The sequence below is a fragment of the Lutjanus erythropterus genome, chromosome 14 (assembly GCF_056507025.1).
Source record: "Lutjanus erythropterus isolate fLutEry1 chromosome 14, fLutEry1.hap2, whole genome shotgun sequence".
In the NCBI taxonomy this organism is placed as follows: domain Eukaryota; kingdom Metazoa; phylum Chordata; class Actinopteri; order Lutjaniformes; family Lutjanidae; genus Lutjanus; species Lutjanus erythropterus.
In genome coordinates this window covers 15,554,086-15,569,895 of record NC_139330.1, presented here as the reverse complement: position 1 = coordinate 15,569,895, position 15,810 = coordinate 15,554,086, and the positions used below count along the sequence as shown (strand labels likewise).

The window sequence follows — 15,810 nt, the reverse complement described above, 5'->3', positions numbered from 1 at the left end:
GAGGTTAGAACTGATAAAACAATGTCATCTAACATGTTCATCAGTAAGCTTTAATTAGAGATGCTGCTAGGCAGCTGTGTTTTTTTACTTTCCAACAGATGCAGGCTGTTTCACCCTGTTTCTACTCTAATACTTTACATTTTCCACATACTGTCTGACTGTCTTGCGTGTTAGAGCAGCTGCACTGACTTGTTTAGGATTTTCTGTTGGCTGCTTTTGTGAATATGTAACTAGGCGGTGGTGGAAGAAGTATTTAGATCCTTTACTAAACTAAATTTATCAATACCACACTAAAAAATACTCCACTATAAGTAAAAGTCCTGTGTTAGTGGAAGTATCTATATATTATCAGAATTTCCTTAAGACATCAAAAATAAAAGTACTTATTTTACAGTAAAATGTTTTACTTTTATGCATGTTAGTTTTGGATGAATACTACTGCTGCATCAATGTGGGTGTTTCATTTTACTGCTAAAGCTGTTCAAGATTGAGCTTACTGTTGGATAGATTAATCAGGGACAGGAAAGGCATGAAAAAATGTAATCAGAAAAGCAACTAGTAACTGAAGCTGTCAGACAAATGTAGTGGGGTAAAAAGTACAACACTTGCCTCTGAGAGTAAGTGAAGTGGAGGTAAAACGGTGTATAAAATGGCAATACTCAAATAAAGTACAAGTAATTGAGTAAATGTACTCAGTTACAGTCCGCCACTGTAACTGGGTGAGTGTGTGTGGGGAGAGAGGGAGCTAGAGGAGGTGACGGTGAGACACAGAGGGAGAGTCAGAGAGGGAAGGACAACTGAAGAGGTGTTTTTTGCTTATGAGGAGAGCTGCTGTGCTTCATCCTGCATTTTTGCCTCTAGAAGGTAAGTCTACATATTAATTATCCAAAAACCAGTACCAGTACCTTTAAATAGGTATAACATAAGGCAGGACTAACAGGTTGTACAGTGTGTGCATATTGGATCTCAATTAATCTTGCCGGATTCCCTTTTAATTAAAATGATGATGATGATGATGATTTGTTCTCAAGACGTGGCAAAATTTGGTCTGAAAATGCAACAGGCTTCTGAGTAAATGTGTTCATTCAGGAGGACTGACTATCCTCCACTTTTGTGTGTACACTGATCTCTGATTTTTACCTTTGTTTTATCTCCAAATATGTCTATATATGAATTATTCATAAAGCTCTAGTGCTCCAGTGACTTAATCCTAAATGGATTGTGATTGATTTGCAGGTAAATCATCATGTTTTGACAACTGAAGCTGAAAATCACTGCATTTGTGTATAACAATGTAAGGTTAATATGACATTTACTAGAAGAGCACATTGTGCTATCACTATTTTTCTATATGATCTTTCTAGCTCTCAGCCAGCTGCCTGACCATGAACCTCTCAGACCAGATTTCTTCCCTCTTCAGCTGTAATGTCAGCCCAAGTGAGACTCCACAGCTTGACATTAGCGTCACCAAACGTGAGCCGCTGGCAATTGCTGTCCCCATGACAATCTTCTACAGCATTGTCTTCTTATGTGGGGTATGAACTTTTAATTATACAGCGGTGGCACTAAGATGCAGTACACATAGAGCATTAATGATGTGCAGGCAGCAAAAAATACATATTTCCACACAGTGTAGATCGCTAAATGCTGTCCCTCAACTCTCTACAGGTCTTATTCAATGGTGTGAGCATACTGACCCTCCTGATGGATGCTCATATGAGAGTCAGTGCCATTCGTTTCTACCTTCTCAGCCTGGTCATATCAGGTACACACCACTACATTGCACCTTATGGAAGACCAGCATTGTCAATATCTAAATTAAATAATTCAAATTCAAAGTGAAATTTAATTTTTATGCACATATTAAAACTATACACAGAATATTTGCCATTTTTCATGAGTTGAAGTAAAGTATCCTCGTCTGTGCAGGTGTAAGGTGTTTTAATTTCAAATTCTGTTCACAAATTTGTTAAAATCCATGTTAGTGAGTACTTTTTCTCTATCAAGATAATCTATCCACTTGACAGGTGTGGCATATAGAGAGGATTATTGCACGGGTGTGCCTTGGACTGGTCACAATAAAAGGGGACTGTAAAATGAGTTCTATCTTGAAAAAAATGATTACGTACTGAACTATGGTTATTCTGCTGAAGGATACAGATACTGTTTTGTTTTCCTGGGAGGGCAAAGTCATGACCCGCCCTACTCTGATATTCTTACTCTAACCCTAACCAATTACTTCTCGTGCCTAAATCTAACCAACCCAACCAACAAAGGCACCAAGTTCAAGCCAGGGTAAGGCAGGTCATGACTTTGCCTTCCTGGGAAAAAAAAAATCTGCAATGGCTAATGCTCATCAATGCCTAATAAATATTTTGAGTTTTTTAATGAAACTGCACATTTTCAAGTGTTCTTTTATTGTGACCAATCCAAGGCACCCCTGAGCAATAATCATGCTCTTTAACCAGCACGTCTATAAACCGCACCTGTCAGGTGGGTGGAATATCTTGGCAAGGGAGAAGTGTTCACTGACACAGATTATAACAAATTTGTCGTCTTGTGAACAAGATTTGAGAGAAATAAACCTTTTGTGTGCATAGAAGAAGTCTGAGATCTTTAACTTCAACTCATGAAAAAAGGGTGCAAAAACAAAAGTGTTGCATTTCTATTTCTGTGAAGTGTATTTGTCATTTTCATTTTTTCAACACATCTTTACACATCTAACAAATTTAAATGCACTGATTTAATTGGTACTAAGAAAAACTCTTCTGATGAAATTGAAAGTAAATGGCCATTTTCTGATATACTCATTTAAAATTTAATTGAAATGGAAATGTCACTTTCCATTTCCATTTCAATTGAACCCAGACCTTTTATTCTGAGATCTGTTAAAGCCATACAGTGAATGTTATTGTGACACATTAATTGAATTTGTGTCAACAGGCCCCAGTCGTGACAACTGCATTTGATGTTTCACTCTCCATTTCATTATAAATAGGGCCAGGTTATACTTACATTCTTTTGTCACACATAATTTCAGTTTGAATAAATTATTTAATATTATTATTATTGATGTTATTATTAGTATTATATTTATAGCAGATCATTTTAAACAACACAGCTACAGTGTGTATTACCTTCTTCATTTAACTAAGTATGAATTTTCTAAATGACCATCTTCTTATCTGTTTTATTATTCTAGACATTTTGCAGTTGTTGACCATCCCGGTGACTTTGTATCGGTACTACTGGGAGAGCTACCCATGGCGTCTGGGTCCAGTGGTGTGCAAGGTCTACTTCATGGTCCGCCAGGTGTACTGTGCCACCACAAGCTGGGTTATCATGACCTTCACCACTGAGCGCTATGCAGCCATTTGCCACACCATGTGGTCTGTCTCCAGTCTTAAGGTTGAGTACTTGCTCAAAAGAAATGTACTGTTTTCTCATGACAGTGTTTAGCGCTCAACAATGCAAAGAAAAAATGTTGCTCATGTTGGGTTTTTTGGAGATATCAGCTGCAATGAAAGACTACTTAAAGCACCAAAAAAAAAACACAAAAAAACGTGAAAAACTCAACAGCAATGACCCTATCAAGAAATCATGGCCTGAGATAATCCACAGACCTTCTTGTGAGCAGTTTCATTTAGGAGCTATTCTTTGTAACATCTGTATCACCGTGCAGAAGGAAGGAAGCATGAATCTGCCCATGGTCAAGAGTCTTGGAACTACTTTCTTTCAGCGGTAGAATCTACCAGAACTACTTTCTTTCCACTAGTAAAAAATATTCAAGAGAAGGCAGACATCTCTACAGCTGATACCTCTGTACAAAATGGGTTAATCTCACCTGTGCAACATATGTATCACAGAATGAAATGAAATATGAAAGGAAGTTGGCCACATATAGAAGACACAGCCTTCACATAAAGACCAAGCTTTGTTCAAGAAAGCAGCCCATGTTTAGCATTCCATAAAACTTTGTGAACAAGGTCTAACAAATGGAATTTCCAACACTTTCTCCCTCCTTTCCAACAGAAGTCTCGACTGCCGTGTCTTCTCTCAGTATGGATCGTCTCACTGGTCTCAGCTGTACCCTTTGCTCTGGTCTATGACCAGGCCCGTGCCTGCATCCTGGACTACACGGCCGCCACACGAGAAGACGCCTTCCATGTCTCCACCATGTGTGAGATGACAGAGCCTGATCCTGCACACCTCTATAAAGGGGCTCTACTCCTGAGAGCGGGGATCTTCTTCCTAGTGAGATGAATACTATTAAACAGATTGTGTTTGCTTGTCTGCATCAAAACATGCATTCAACATGGCTCTCCAACTGCAGGTCCCATTGGTCTCCATCTTTACTCTCTATCTACTCATCCTGCTCTACCTGAGGAGGAACGGACGCCAAAGGAGAAATATGGGTCTAACACGGCCACATCCAGAAGGAAGGCGAGATATTCAGTGCCATCAAAATGGAAAACTACTGTTAAATGAAAAGAGAGCTCTGAAACTCATGGGTGAGCCGTGGAAAATTACAAAACCTTACATACATCTTGACGTTGTGGCATAGTAAATTTCCTGAGTGCTTTGCTTTATCCTTGAAATTATGAGTATTCAGTCTCTCCAGAAAAGGTGACAACAAATTTAATTTTCATGTTCTTTCAAAGTATAAAATGATGCATTTATTTCAAGGGAATGCATTTAAATCGAATCCTGTCCCAAGACTGTCTACGCACTTTGTCAGATATCTTTTGGAGAGCAGTTTGTCCTCCACTAGCAAAGGGTGATAAAATTGGAAGCTAATATAATGTAGAACATTCACTCAGTTCCCTCATAATCCATCAGGACCATTAAGACAGATTCCAATTTGTCCATGCCACAAATACACAAGTTAAGCGTTGAACTCATGTGGAAGCACTGCATGACTTTACTTTGCCTTAACAGATCATGGCATTTCCATTGAGAGGAAATTATTTTGGCCCAGCGTTATAATCTGCATGGTGTCTAGTTTTTTGACTTGTCAATCACATTGATGGGAAAAGAGTAAAATAGATGTAAAAATGTGTGCATTTACATGAGCACTAGCATCCTCATTATGATCAGGTTTTGGAGTTTTCCAGTTGTGTGTTGTGCATGTAAACAGAATTTGCAGGTTTCAGAAATCTGGATATATACTACCTGCACTCATTGCATTTGTTGAGGGCCAGCCTGCTGTTAATTTAGGGTAATGAATAGACAGACAAAAATTAACACCACAATATTTCAGAAATGAGGGTTATCATTCAATGTCCATCACAATCACAACAAAGAGTCTCAACAGAATGATACTCTCCCCTCTTCTTTCACTACTCTCCTCTGTTGTAGATGCTACAAACATTTGGCTTAGGTATTTTTTTCTGGCCAATCAGATAGCAGCAGAGAAGCATGACCATAGACACTGCATTGACCGCTTTGGCCTGTTGCTCCGATATATCAACATTGCCACCATATTGGTCCGGTCATGAATGGCTCCTGAAGCATTTAGAAAACATGCTGGTTACTCCAAATCTATGGCTATTACCATGTGGAGGTCCTCTCGGCTAAAATAACGTTTTGTCTTCCAGGTGCTGTCGTGGTGGCCTTTTTTGTTTGCAACTTTCCGGACATCGCCTCCTCGCTGATGCAGGTCTATGTGGTCATGTGGTCTGACACCGTCCTTACTGTCTACACAATCCTAAAGTCTTACCTGTCACTTCCGCTGTGGTATATCAATGGTGCCCTGGACCCGCTGCTGTTCTGTATTTCCTCTCACACATTTCGCAGGGCGTGCTGGAGAACTCTGAGTAGGCTCAGGCCTCACTGCTACTGGAAATATGGGAGCATGTCTTGGCTGTGGCAGAGAAGTTCTAGTCTAGAAGCAAGCACAACAGCCAGAGAGAGGATTGATGGTAAATGCTGTAGAGAGAAGATGGACAAAAAAAAGGGTGCATTCACAAACAAATCAGCTCAGAGGGATGGAGACAGCAGTCAAAGCCCCTTTGAACATGAGCTGCAACAACAAGCGCTCTGAACTGTTAATGTTTTACTCATTCACACTACAAAAGACTGAACAAATACATAACCTCAAGATACAAAAACTAATTGCTCTTAGAGTATCTCAGTGTTATGAAATCTGTTTTTTTTTTTTGTTTTCTTTTTGGAATATTGAAAACATGTTTACTGCGTCTACACAGTGTGTGGAATTTATTTGGCATTGTCAAGTACCGTTTTTTTTTTGTTGATATGATAAGACATGTTTAGTGTTTTAAAGCTTACATTATTGTGACAGATGTGAAGACATTCTTTGTAGGAATGCATTTATATACATATATATATGTACACATATATATTGCATATACTGTATATATTATATTTATTTATATTATGTGTGATACAACAATTCCAACATTTCTCAAAGGACTACTGGCCCAGATGTGGAGATTTGCATTACTAACTAGCTGACATAAGCAAACCCAGATTTTTGAACATCATTTATTGAAATATTCATGATACACAGAATGTTTCAGAAAATGTGTACTTTTGTGAAACTTGTATTTTGCATATGATATAAATGTATAGTTTTGTGAAATAGATGGATCTGGTATGGACTGAAGTGCAGAAGAAAAGTATTTGTGTTAAGATTGATTCCAAGGCTGATTATTATTATTATTATTATTATTATAATTATTATATTACTTTATCTTATCTTTTGGTCCAGTTGCCTATTTTCCACACAAAAGTATTGGTACAGGTGTCTGCGTGTACATAGAATATCGCCCCTCCCTCCAGTTGACGGCACGTATATCTTAGCCAATCACAACTTTGGGGGCGGGGCTAAAATGAAACAGCGGAAGATTCAAAACGAAGATGGCGGCTGAAAATGATTCCCAAAACAAACACAAACTGGAGAGAAGGTATCGCTTTTTTCATTTAGTATGGCGTCAAACTAACACGTGTGAACAGTACGATGTACAGTGAAGGTTTCTTTGTATTTCTGAAGGCATATTTGTTTCTAATTACAGAGTATTCTACGCTATTATCAGACTTGTTAGCGTTAGCCAACGTAGCTAACCTAGCAACAACTAATCATGCTAACGTTAATGTGTTAGTTTGTGCTCGCCCCTCTTTCCATTTTAACTGCTAAATTTCAGGTGCCAGCTCAGACTTTTAGTCTTCCACTGTGTCTCAAGATGAACCCCAGCCCGCCTCTGTTTCTGTTTAACAGGGGGACAAAATGCAGTGTGTTTGTCAGCCGGGAAAAGCCAAGCTCATGTCAGCCTGTGATCTTTAACCCAGACTTCTTTGTGGAGAGGCTGAGACATGAGCATCCACAGGCTTTCACGGATTTGGTACTTAGCAATATCACTCGACTCATAGACCTTCCAGGGTCTGAATTTGCCCAGCTTACCGGAGAGTGTGAGCCTAGGGTCCCCCCCGCCAGTGGCTTACTACGCTCTTTCAACTTCCTCAAACGGAAAGGTTAGGCCAACAGAACCATTAGTGTTCATCCAGTCTCTGAAACGCTGTTTTATACAAATATGTTGTGTGTCAAGTTATTGTATTGTATTGTGTTATGTTATAGCTAGGGTTTCTTTAGATCTCTTACAGCACATTAACCTCATGACTTAAAAATACTGATCAAACCTCGACATCACCAAATTTCTTGTTCTGCCTGAACATCAGTCTAAAATCGTAATATATTCTATGTATTATCACAAAAGCTAAAGAGAAACAGCAAATCCTCACAATTTAACTGCAGGAATTTTACGTGAAAACGACTTAAATTATTAATTGACACAGTTGTTATTGATCAACTAATCAATTAATTGACAAATCGTTTCAGTTGCATTCAGCAGATTAATTAATAATAAAGTAATGGTTACTTTCAGTCTCTACATGAGCTTTCTGCAGATTTTCTTTCATTTCCACAAATATCTTGTTTATAGCTAATGTGGCCTGCCGGTTCCTGCTGTTGTATATTTTGTAATGGGTAGCAGCTGGTCCATGTGTTAGATGGAAATTATAAAATGGATCTAATGAATTTAATGTGATGGAATAAATCCAATTTCACACCAGTCAGTCTCAATGTGCTATTTGATGCCTTTCAGACAAAGGAGTGGTGTTTGGTGCACCGTTAACTGAAGAGGGAATAGCACAGATCTATCAACTCATTGAATACCTGGCTAAAAGTGAGTATCACAGTTCATGTACATGCATAATGTATTGAATGCATGATCTCAGAGGAAATACCACTAATATTTACTTCATTTTGTAATCTCTTGATATATTTAGTCAAGTTTCTTAATTAGCTTGCATCTTTAACACTTTAAAGAATTGGATTTTTTAAGCATCAAGACTGCATCCTAACTCTTACTACTTGTTCTTTTACTTAGTTGGAGAGCAGTGAATAAGTATGAGGTCATGGTTTATTTCTAGAAAGCGATGATGTCATTTGCTGAAAGTGGACACTGGGAGCAAATGCTTGGGTCAATAATTTATCTGAAAGCACTTTGCTCCTGCTGTCTCCCTCCTTCCATTTCATTCACTCCGTCTTTTCCCTCACTTCTGTGTCTTTGTCTCCCTATGTCTCCTCCACTCTGTGTCTACCCGCTTACACTCCACATCTTTTTTTCCCCTCCTCTTTGGCTGTCTCTCTCCATCTTTCTCTCCCATCCCTCAGACCTTCATGCGGAGGGGTTGTTCCGTGTGCCAGGCCACAGCCTGCGGCAGGCAGCCCTGAGGGAGATGCTGAATGCTGGGGCAGAGATAGATCTTGAGACAGGCGACTTCCACCCCAATGATGCAGCCACATTGCTCAAAGCCTACCTGGGAGAGCTGCCAGAGCCTCTGCTCACGCACAGACACTATCATGCTCATCTGAAGATTGGAGGTTGGCTCACTCATATTCAGATTAGGGCTGCAACAAATTATTATTTTGATATTTTGTTTTCGATTAATCTGTCTCTTTTTTTTTTTACAATTATTGATCAGTTGTTTGGTCCATAAAACGTCCTTACATGGCGAAACGTGTTGACTGTATCACGGAGTCCAAGGTGATGTCCTTAAAGCAATAGTTCAACCAAAAATGAAAATTCACTCAATATCTTCTCACCCCTATGCGGATATGAGGATGAGTGAAGATATCCAGTTCACAAAACACTCTCAGGGTTTCAGCGGAAAAAAGCGTTGCAGTCAAATCCAGTACAATCGAAGTGGATGGTGACCAGTTTTAAAATGACAAAAAAAGGACACCAAAAAAAAACACAAAATGTCTCCATACTGCTTCTGTGGTGTAATCCAAGTGTCCGTAAACTGCGACATTAAAATTTGACCCAAAAAGATGCCATTTACATCATGTCTTTAGCCTAAATGTCACCTGTAACTTCTCAGACCAGGGCTGCGTGCACGTTTGAAGTGGGCACACAAGCTCTCGCTCAAGTGGCACGACACGAGATATATGAGATCTCGCAATACTTCACACCTGTGTTTACATGCTACCTGGAAGCAACTCAGCGACAACAGAGAGAGATCTGCTCTGAAATAGTGACTTGTTACATGCAGAGCTGACTTTGCAAACTTTCAACAAGGAATAAAATATCCAATGACTTTGACGTAGAAGAGGAATTGAATCATTTCTTTGCTGCAGCCGTGGACTGCAGAGCTACAGGCGTGTGCATGCAGCTCTGGTCACCAGGTTTATCGTCATAGAACAGTAAAGAAACCAAAAAATTTACATATTTGAGAAGCTTAATCAGAGAAACCCAAAACGATTAATCAATTTTCAAAGTAGCTGACAATTAATTTCAGTCAATTCAAAAGGATTAATTGTTGCAGCTTTAATGCAGATCAGAATCAGTTTGTTTTATTGCCAGGGAAGTTTTCACATACAAGGAATTTGCTGTGATATGTTGGTGTATAACAACAAACAGTACTAAAGATATAAATGAAAATTAAGGCAAGTACTATCAGTGAAAAAGATTAAAGTAAAGAAAATAAATGAAGAGACTCCTGCGCCTTGCTTTCTTGAATTAATTCTCTTATCTGTTGTGCCCAGAGCTGACTCGCTTTGATGATAAGGGGGATAAGACGAGCGTGCCTGACAAAGAACGCCAGATTGAAGCATATCAGCTGCTTTTCATGCTGCTCCCTCCAGCCAACCGCAGCCTGTTGAAGCTGCTGCTTGACCTGCTGTACCACACCGCTCGCAATCAGCACATCAACAAGATGTCTGCTATCAATCTAGCCACAATGTTTGCTCCACACATCATCTGGCCCAAAAATGTAAGATCCCTACTTCATTTTGTTCTGCATTTCCAAGTATGTCACAGCTATCCCCACTATGCTTGCAATCATGTAAAGAATGGCTGTAACAGTTTTCGTGACTTTGATTGGCTTTTTGACAGGTGCTGGCAAGCGATCTGCAGGGAAACATTGAGAAACTCAACAATGGTGTGGCGTTCCTTATTAGGCACTCACAAAAACTATTCAAGGTAGGCAGCTTTCTAACCTGTTTCTCAGGGGTTGACCTCTTCTTCTGTAAGTGTAGTTTTGATTTACTTATAAACTCAGTACACATTCAGAACCCTAAATGCAACACTTCTCTTTCTCTTCTGTCATATAGGAACAGCAAAAATGTTGATATTTGTCTGTATTTGGTACTAAACTTTACTTTCGTGTCAAAACCAAACAGACAGTTTTCTAATTAGATATAATTTGCATAGATGTATGCAGAACATGTCAGCCATTTGGTAATGAGGCTTCTTCGTTACAAGTGGTGTTGTTGCCAGGGTTACAAAAATGCAGACAAGATAAGGAGGAGAAATACAGAATTTGCATGTGAAAGAAACACTAATAAAGGCTTATGTCACACAATCCACGCCTTTTAAGAACCTGATGATTCTTTTATTTCTTCATTTACATTCATATACAATGATGTATTGTAGCAGGCATTGTTTACCTGCTACACACATAAACAGTCTACACTGCCAAGAGGAAAATTAATAGCTTTAATGCCCAATTCTCTATGGTGAGAGCGAGTCCATGAATTTCTAAATACCAGACATATTAATCTATGGCGCACTAGATTAATTGTTCAGAATGATCATTCATCAGAAAATTTATTGTTTGCTTCTATTGAAGGCACCTGCATATATCAAAGAATATACCCGCATATTCTACACAGGATCAAAAACTCTTCAATCAAAGGTGAGTGTTTTTGTCCTTTGTCTTTTTCAATTTGTAACCAAGTTTATGTAAGTGACAAAGAGTGTAAGCACTGGACTGCATTTATCTATAAGGCTATTTTCAAAGCTCCCACTGTTATTTTTTTTCTCTTTTCTAACTTTTGAATCCAGTAACTTCAGTCTGGTTCATTTTAGGTACTTGATGTCTAAAAACAGAACCAGAAGCTGGTCTTTGCTATTAGAACAATTTTCAAAGCCCATCTTGAATATTGAGTCATCCTGATTTTAAAACCTATTTTTTTGTTTGCTAATATGTTAATGCAGTGTGTGACTCAGCTGTACATATTTTCTTGCTGTCACATCTATTGGAAAGTGCTTGTGGTTTCAGTAAGATAAGAGAATTTAAAATATCTGGTCACATGTTATGTCCGACCTTTCTAGGATGGCTTGACACTCTGGGACTGTTCTGGGACTAAAGATGAGCCCGCGTCTGCGGTGACAGCTGCCTCCCCTTCTCCCTCCATGAAAACAATCGGAGGAGAAGTCTGCAGCACCTCCACCATCAGGTCATCTGAAACTCAGAGTTATACTGAATCTGCCCTCAAAGAGCTGTACCAGCAGGTCAGCAGCATGCCTGAATCGGCCAAAAAGAAGAAACTCATCAGACAGGTATGGCACATGTCCGCACACCCACTGGGGGGAGAAAGAACAAACGGAACAGCCACCCACATGTATAATATTTTTTGTGTGCAGTTTGAAAAACAGCCTTTGCAGACACCTTCAGCCGACTCTCGGACACCATTCAGCCGGAAACATTGGCGTTCACGCTCTTTAGGTGGAATTATCAAGGTTTGTAGACAAATCCTGTGTCCTTTTCAGTCCTCATACCATTTTTTCCCCAGATTTGAGAAAATATTTTTCGTGTGTATCTCACCTTCACATCCAAGTGTTTTTTTTAATTATTCATAATAATATTGAATAATTTTTTGCTTAAGAGTTTGAAAGTATCTAAAGTTTCATGAGAAAGGAAATGAATGCAATGTGTTTGTAAGGTCTTAAGGATACATGTAGTCCATTTTGATGAGAAAATTAAGAACATTGTTTGCTTTATAATAAGAAAAACTACAGGATATCTTTAATACCACCTTCACCTCTAAAATAGAATCCATCTCTCAGTAAAGACTTTTGGTTTATAAAACAGAGGAAGGTGTTGGGAAGCCAAGTATCAACAGAAAAAGAAAACAGCAGACTCCAGAGTCCTCTGCCCAGCGGTTCAAGTGATGGCCAGAGAAGAGAGAACAGCAGCTGTGGAGGAGTGAGTATTGCTTTGTTGGGTCACAAAACAAACATTTCATGAACCAAGTTTCAGGATGACAACCTGCAACTTAACATGGCAGTCAAATCATTGTCAACACCAGATATGATCCCGTAGGTTACAACAGGTAAATCCTGACACGATGGCACTTTGTCAGGAAGACTGACTGTTACTTTAGTTGCCTCTGATAAAATCAACTTAGGCCAGTTTATTAAACAGTGAAACTGTCTGTAATATTCCTCTATGATAATGATGATGTACATGTATGGAGAAATGCTCAAATAGTAATTCTCTTTTATTTAAACCAAACCAATCAAAATGTCACACTTAAATTGTGGTTCAGCACGATTCCCTCCTAAAACTGTCATCAACTAGTGACAAGTAGTTTTCCTCATTTCCTCTGAAGGAGTTTTCTGGAACATCCAGCCAGCTGTCTGTGGTTCACCACAAGCAAGCCTGGCCTCTTGTTGACTCAGCAGTGCTTACATTGCTAATGATGCCTGATGTACTCTGCTGAATGAATTAAAAATTACCTTATCTTTTTTTCCTCCATCTCTCCTCTCAGCCCGTCCAGGGTAAATCATCTTGAAAAGAATGTGCTCCTGAAACAACCAGGCATACATCAGTCTGACTGTTGCGTCAGAGGTATTAAAGGATCATCTTGAGGCATCGACACAAACTAAACAGTGTAATGTACTGTACAGCTTTGTTCCGACACCATGTTTAGGTCTGTGCTCGGTTGTTTTTTTTTTTTTTCTCCCAAAGGTCAAGTTTAACTCTTAAAGGTTAGAAAGTTTGCAAGGAAGTCACCAGAAGTTTTAAGCTAAGTCAAGGGGCATAAAAGGGGTTAATGGACAAAGATGAGGATGTTACATGCTTTATTTAGTCACTGCAATTTACTAGTACTACTTTCTTATCCATTCTGCAGGAACACCATCTTAATTTCCTTATTTCTTTTTCGTTCATGATGTTCTGCAGGACATAAGTGGCGTGTATTCACACCAGAAGATTTCTAGGTATTTAGCTTTATCATCAACTGAAACATGTTTATTTAATTTGCAAACCTATTTGTATTTATTTTTATTGGTTACCTGGATGTTTCAAGTCCTGGAACCCAGTGCTTAACATGTATTGATAAAATGCAACATGCAGGCTTTTCTATTAAGTGTTTAATTTGTTAGTATTAGGGAGTTTATTCTGACTCATGTGGTCAGTGCAGACCATTCAAGACTTATTAGAGAAGTGGTTAATTCAGAAATGTGCCTTTAAGTGAATATATCTACCTACTGTATAATGCAGTTTTATTTAATGAAGATTTTCCCTTTATTTTTCTTGTCTTTAAATGTATGATAGCTTTAAGAGTGCTGAAATTTCTAGAAAGGATTCATTCAAGTGTCAGTGAAATGAGGGAGTAAAGACTGATAGTGATGAAGAATAGAGAACGGGAGATACTGCGTGAAAGGCCAAAGGTCCGGCTCGTGTAGACGATATAAATATTTTTGTCTTTGTTTCCACTTAAGCTCAAACTGTGATACTTTGAACTACTGCTACTTTAAACTACATCTCAGTTTTCCACCTTTATATTTTAGTTTTTCTCAGGCCAGTTTTGATTCTTATGCAACATTGTACAGTTTTATATCGTTATATGCATTTGTATCTTTTGATACAGTTATTCAGCTACTTTTTAATATTTTTTAAAGTGTCTATTTTTTATCTTTTTATTTGGTTAGTTGAGTGCAAATGAAGATGCATCTGTTGTTTGCCTTCTACTGTGGTTGGTAACCCAGGTGCTTTCTGGGAGAGTTTGAGTCACTGCCACTTTTAAAGCCTTGTTGTCTTACTCTTACAGTAGCAGTTTGGAGGTCAACAGTCACTCTGCCAAGCTGTTACACTTTAACTTTAATGTGACAATTTGACCATGGAAACTGATGACATTGATGCTACTGTGAAGCTATGCAACTCACTGTAATTAAAAGGCATCAAGCTGCATTCTGTGTTTGTCTTTTTATTTGAATTGTCAGCGTTTGTGCTTTAGTGGTTATGTTAACATAATTCTGAACTCTTCTTGTTTAGATGGTTTTCCTAAATGATGATATAGTGTTTGATTTCTTTTTCCTCTCTGGAATTTGAGTAATGTCAAAGTCTTCAGCTGTATGATGCTGTTTTACATGCAGCCACGAGGTGATGCTGTTTAGTTGCAAATAGTCAGCTAGATCACTTCTAGTACAACATCCAGTTAGAATAGAAAACTGTTAAAGACATGTCAATATGAGGAAAAATGTGTTGTTAAATGCCATAAACAAGTTTATATGTGAACACTGAATACCAAGAAAAACTAAAGTGAAACTGAAATATATTAGCCAGAGTGCACTGCATCATAAAGCCAATTTGAGTACATGCAGTTTTCCCTTAAAGACAACTGAAGTTACTTTACACTACTTGAGCTCCCTTGTTTTTTCTTCTTCGACATAAGGCTGGGTACTGAACTCAGCACTATTGAGTATCAAAAAATGCCTTGTGGTGCCTTATGACTAAATCTGAAAGTCGTGGTTTATTACGTTAAAACAACTGAAAATTGTTCAGGAACTGGTATTAAAATCGCCGGTACTGTTTCTAAATTTTAGAGCGATAGAAGGCGGTCAGATTGCCTGTAAACTTTTAGGAGGCTGCGTGCGTCACGGCATATACGAAATGAGAAGAAAAGGAAAATTCAAATTAAACAAATGTGGCAACTTACGTGATGAAGTTTACAAAGATGTCAACATGGAACAAAATTTTAAATTGTTTTAGACTAAATAGGACCAATACCCAGAGGAAAAATACCCAGAAGGCCACCAAAGAGAAACATAACACGGTTACCAAAATTGTTACTGTTTGCAGTAAATGATTTGCCCAAATTGAGCATATTTTATGGAGTTGGAGGGTGAGTGGGTGGAGAGTGAAGGCAGCTCTCCACAATAGGAGGAATGTCTCAGTGTGTCATTATGGTGTCCATGTCAATGCATGTTTGGTATTGTAAGTATATGTTGTAAACATCTGTGAGAAAGGGCCTGCTTTTTCTCATGTTCTGTAAATATACAACAGACATCTTCCATGATAGGAATAGTATTGTTTTACAGCCAAAAATCCAGAGGGGTTTTATTTAGCATTCCTGCTCCGGAATGAGCATGATGACTGTAAAATGAGTCAGACATACTGTAATCAACTTTACATTATCTGGTGTGCACACAAAGCCACAAGCATATATGATGAGGGGATGTGATTGTGCTTTAAATGTATGCACTAAAATGCCTTTCTGAG

The 15,810-nt window shown here is 38.5% G+C and overlaps 2 protein-coding genes across 2 annotated transcripts; both read left to right on the top strand.

Moving 5' to 3' along the window:
* Positions 1-1,022: 1,022 nt before the first annotated feature.
* On the top strand, positions 1,023-6,231 carry LOC146315349 (pyrokinin-1 receptor-like). Its single transcript, XM_084735981.1, has 6 exons — positions 1,023-1,535; positions 1,669-1,765; positions 3,203-3,408; positions 4,033-4,254; positions 4,334-4,511; positions 5,598-6,231. The coding sequence occupies exons 1-6, from the start codon at positions 1,386-1,388 to the stop codon at positions 6,041-6,043; spliced, it is 1,299 nt and encodes a 432-aa protein (XP_084592107.1). The 5' UTR covers positions 1,023-1,385; the 3' UTR covers positions 6,044-6,231.
* Positions 6,232-6,782: 551 nt separating this feature from the next.
* LOC146315348 (rho GTPase-activating protein 19-like) lies at positions 6,783-14,499 on the top strand. Its single transcript, XM_084736331.1, has 11 exons — positions 6,783-6,926; positions 7,238-7,491; positions 8,121-8,201; positions 8,693-8,902; positions 10,067-10,293; positions 10,416-10,502; positions 11,152-11,217; positions 11,637-11,864; positions 11,949-12,044; positions 12,397-12,510; positions 13,076-14,499. Exons 1-11 carry the CDS (start codon positions 6,880-6,882, stop codon positions 13,097-13,099), a joined length of 1,434 nt encoding a protein of 477 aa, XP_084592457.1. The 5' UTR covers positions 6,783-6,879; the 3' UTR covers positions 13,100-14,499.
* The last annotated feature ends 1,311 nt before the right edge of the window (positions 14,500-15,810 follow it).

Excerpts from the sequence above, each read along its gene's own strand:
- LOC146315348 (XM_084736331.1), top strand. The coding sequence starts at position 6,880 with ATGGCGGCTGAAAATGATTCCCAAAACAAACACAAACTGGAGAGAAG. Across the intron at positions 8,903-10,066 it reads TGCTCATCTGAAGATTGGAG|AGCTGACTCGCTTTGATGAT; the intron begins GTTGGCTCACTC and ends TGTTGTGCCCAG. Across the intron at positions 10,294-10,415 it reads ACATCATCTGGCCCAAAAAT|GTGCTGGCAAGCGATCTGCA; the intron begins GTAAGATCCCTA and ends GCTTTTTGACAG.
- LOC146315349 (XM_084735981.1), top strand. The coding sequence starts at position 1,386 with ATGAACCTCTCAGACCAGATTTCTTCCCTCTTCAGCTGTAATGTCAGC. Across the intron at positions 1,766-3,202 it reads TCTCAGCCTGGTCATATCAG|ACATTTTGCAGTTGTTGACC; the intron begins GTACACACCACT and ends TTATTATTCTAG. Across the intron at positions 3,409-4,032 it reads GGTCTGTCTCCAGTCTTAAG|AAGTCTCGACTGCCGTGTCT; the intron begins GTTGAGTACTTG and ends CCTTTCCAACAG.